Source organism: Amaranthus tricolor, chromosome 4, assembly GCF_026212465.1.
Source record: "Amaranthus tricolor cultivar Red isolate AtriRed21 chromosome 4, ASM2621246v1, whole genome shotgun sequence".
Taxonomy (NCBI): Eukaryota; Viridiplantae; Streptophyta; class Magnoliopsida; order Caryophyllales; family Amaranthaceae; genus Amaranthus; species Amaranthus tricolor.
In genome coordinates, this window is record NC_080050.1 from 25,440,898 (window position 1) to 25,445,083 (window position 4,186).

Here is a 4,186-nt window from a genome sequence, read left to right on the forward strand (position 1 = left end):
TCATAAATTTTATTTGAGAAGAACATATAAAATCAAATGGAGCGAGTAAATAGCACACCACAATTAATAGTGATCGACTAGTTTGACTTTCCACTCAATTTAAGTAAAAATATATTAAATATAGTACTCCTTTCGTTTTTTTTGTTCTGCTCTTTTACTTTTTGTATAGTTTTCAAAGTAAATTTGAGCTTTTATATCTCTAAATATGAATCATAAAAAATTATAAAAAATATGTAATAAAAATGTTTATATCAAAACAAATCTAAGAGATCTCATATGGATATATTTTATCATCTATATATGTTTTAAAAATCTTAATTAAATTACTCTCTTCAAAACAGAATATTCTTAGCAAGAATATTAGAAAAAGAAGAGAGTGTTATACTTCTGTATATATTGTTTGTCCTATACTAAAAAAAAGTTGAACAAAGAAAAAAATCTCTCAAAAAATTCGTTAAAAGGTTGAACAAAGAAAAATGCCGAGTTAGTGTAATTGCAAAGACACTATCATAAGTTTATTTTTTTTATTTTTTTTTTTCTGAGGAAGACACAATCATAAGTCTTGGAACAACATAAGTTATCATCATAAACTTAAGTAAGAAATACATATACGCTAACGGTTTTTAAACCTATGCCTTGAATTGTGTTGTAATAAAAAATCAATATTTGGAATTACTAACTAGTACAACAAAATGGTATATATATATATATATATATATATATATATATATATATATATATATATATATATATATATATATATATATATATATATATATATATATATATATATATATATATATATATATATATATGTGATATGTATATATATATATGTATGTATATATATGTATGTATGTATATATATATATATATGTATGTATATATATGTATATATATATATATATGTATATATTTATGTATATATTTATATACATATGTATATATATATGTATATATGTATATATATATATATATATATATATATATATATATATATATATATATATATATATATATATATATATATATATATATATATATATATATGTATATATGTGTGTGTGTATATATATATATATCTATACACACACACATATATATATATATATACATATACATATATACATATATACATATACATATACATATACATACATATATATATATATATATATATATATATATATATATATATATATATATATATATATATATATTGTGCATGCATAAGATGGCACGTTAAAATTCTAAATCCATGCTTAATGGCCATGCAACCAATGAACCAAATGAGTTCAACAACTAACATAAATATATAGGGAAAAAAGGAACAAATAAATAAATACATAAAGACAACTGAAAATATAGAATACCTTAGTTTTATGGATATAGAAAAACTCAAAAACTCGGATTCCCATACATATATAAATGTTATCAACTTCAACTTGGGTATTACATTTTTTCAAAAAAAAAAAAAAAAAACACTTGTGTATTACATTCAATGAACCCTTAGTTCCTCAAAATTCTTTTCTCATCTTCTAAGCATTTTGGGACCATAAAAAAACCCAAGAAAATAGAAAAATATAATAAAAACTTACAAAATATCTCATATGTTTAATTGTAGATCTTTATTGAAGCTAGTAATATACATATAGTGAAATTTATTTAGGATAACTTGAATAATATCTAAAAATCTTTTCCAATGTCCTTTCGAGTTTATTATTTAAAACTTCACATACAAATCAAGAAAAACGAGAAAATGCGGATTATAAAGTAGTCAAAATTTTTAATGGAGTAAATACAGTTTTTAATATATGAGCGGAATAAATTGCAATTATAAAGGAGCTATTATCAAAAAACTATATTTTAAACTAACAAATGTAAAACAATCATCATCATTTAGAAAAGAAAGACGGTGGTTAGTCATACTCTGAAAAAATTAGATAAAACCTAAAATAAATATCCTCAAAACCTCACAAGAATCCCATGTACATAAAATAGTATGATATTAAAGTCAAGTTGGACCCAAACGAAGAAAAACACTACTAGTAGATGGTGGAATAACAGTACTAGTATGATATTGATGTGCATGTCAACTAGAGACCTCATCTAAAAGCTTATACCTTCTCACCTTGTTTCTAAATACATGTTTGATTACACTGGGCCCACCTCCACTATTTCTACTGCTGCTACCTGAATTATTATTATTATTATTATTATTATTATTATTTTTTGATAATTCCTCAGACTTGGTCTTCCTCAACTTATCTTGATTTTGAATTGGGCTATTGATCCGTTTCCGGCCCAAAGGGGATCCAGTTTCTGGTGATCGATTGGGCTTCTTGATTGGGCTTGTGGGCTGCAAGCTCTTGGGCTTTAAACCAAGCTTTATTATCCCAACAGAATTGGACTTTTTGGTAGTAGCAGAAGGAGAGTTGGAAGAATTTGTGTAATTTGATGTGGTGGTGAGAGTGGGATGATCATCTTTCTGAATTAGGCACCAATTGCATACTCTATATGACTCAGCTTTGGGATAAAGATTGCTACAATACCTGTCCCAATGCAACCATTATAAACTTTAAATTTTTATAATTTATAGATATTTAGGAATAAATTAGTGCATTCAAAGGTGAAAAATTTGCAAGGATTGTAGAACATGATATTTTAGATATATACATAGTAAAATCATTATTATTATTATTTTTTTTTTAAACTCGTACTAGAAAAGATAGTTAAAAAAGTAAAGCTAGTGATCATATGATCAAAATGCAAAACTAAAAAGAGCAAAATAACCCTTAGATTCAATAATCAATAATTAACTTTTTTCTTTTGGATTTAGAGGTTTGTTAGTAACACTTATTTCAATTGTGATAAAATTTAATTTCAATTTAATAGTCAACATTAAAACCTTAGAAAACACCATTTTTTTCATCATAAAACCATCTCTTCAAATATATTAACATTATTTTTAATAATCCAATAAAATTAATTTAGGGAAAATAGTAGATATGTATATTAATTAAGTTTATGATACATGAAAATACTAAATAAATTGAAAAAGGAGAAAGTGGAGAAGAAGAAGAAGAGAGGGAACCTGTGTTGAGATCTGAAATGACAAACTTTGCAACGAAAGAGTTGATTGGAGAGACCATAATCACCACACATGCAACATTCATAATTCTGTGTTTTCATTGTCATCATCCTTTGGAGTATTTGTTTTCTCTTCAGATCATCATTTAACAAATTATTCGGGAAAAATAAATGACAATTTTGTGAAAGAAATTAAAGAGAGAGAAAGAAGAGAATAAGTGGGTTGGCCGTCCTCCTTACGCACACGAACACAAACCTCACACGCCAATATATTACCTTTATTACTTTTTTTTTGCTTTTAAAGTTTCATACTCTTTCAATTTTTATATTTGTACCAAAAGTAGGTCTCATCTCATAGAAAATAGTTTCAAATTCTGAAATACTCGTACTCGATTATAACATATTAGGTAGTAAAATATTACTATAATAAGCATCAAGTATAATGGAATGGAAGAAGCTAATATTCCTTTATCCCTTTTTTTATAGTAATACAGAGGTAGTGAGTTATATTTAAGAAAAATGTAAATATTTGATGATAAATGAAGTAAGAAAACTAATTATATGGATAAAATTAAAAGAGAGTTTAAAATGTATGAATGAGATTAAAAAAGACCGGTAAACTATTGTCTAAGGATACAAATGATATAAAATGAGAAGAACAGCCAAAAATGAAAAATGAAAAATGATTCTAATTCAGATAGATGGAGGGAGTATAATATATATTGGAGGCGTCTTTTTGACTTTTTGATTAATTGGTTTTTAATAATATTATTATTATTATTATTATGGTAAGTAACATAAGTGTTGCATTCACACTTTTTGAGAAAAGACTTCTTTTTAAAGGGATGTAATAATATATATAAAATATTTTGAATCTTTAACCATCAACTTGAGAACACTTTTGACTGTTGTTATTAATTTATTAACAATAATGAAATTAAGTTTATCATTCATTTTATCAAATAGAAAATGCCATTTTCTAATAATAATGAAGCTCCACTCCAAAAATAAACCTTGGGAAGAAAATTATAATAATAAACATTGCCAAATAATTATTAGCCATTTTCCATTAAACCTTTTATGTTTATTTTCTATC

The 4,186-nt window shown here is 24.5% G+C and overlaps 1 protein-coding gene across 1 annotated transcript; it reads right to left on the minus strand.

The window, feature by feature from the left end:
- Positions 1–1,926: 1,926 nt before the first annotated feature.
- On the minus strand, positions 1,927–3,587 carry LOC130811164 (uncharacterized). Its single transcript, XM_057677350.1, has 2 exons — positions 3,095–3,587; positions 1,927–2,552 (listed from the first exon to the last, which is right to left on the minus strand). Exons 1-2 carry the CDS (start codon positions 3,199–3,201, stop codon positions 2,093–2,095), a joined length of 567 nt encoding a protein of 188 aa, XP_057533333.1. The 5' UTR covers positions 3,202–3,587; the 3' UTR covers positions 1,927–2,092.
- Between the last annotated feature and the right edge of the window lie 599 nt (positions 3,588–4,186).

What these genes read in the sequence shown, in the direction of transcription:
- LOC130811164 (XM_057677350.1), bottom strand. Translation starts at nt 3,201, where the DNA reads ATGATGACAATGAAAACACAGAATTATGAATGTTGCATGTGTGGTGAT. An exon ending in CATTTCAGATCTCAACACAG is followed by an intron (nt 2,553 to 3,094) that starts GTTCCCTCTCTT and finishes GCATTGGGACAG; the next exon opens with GTATTGTAGCAATCTTTATC.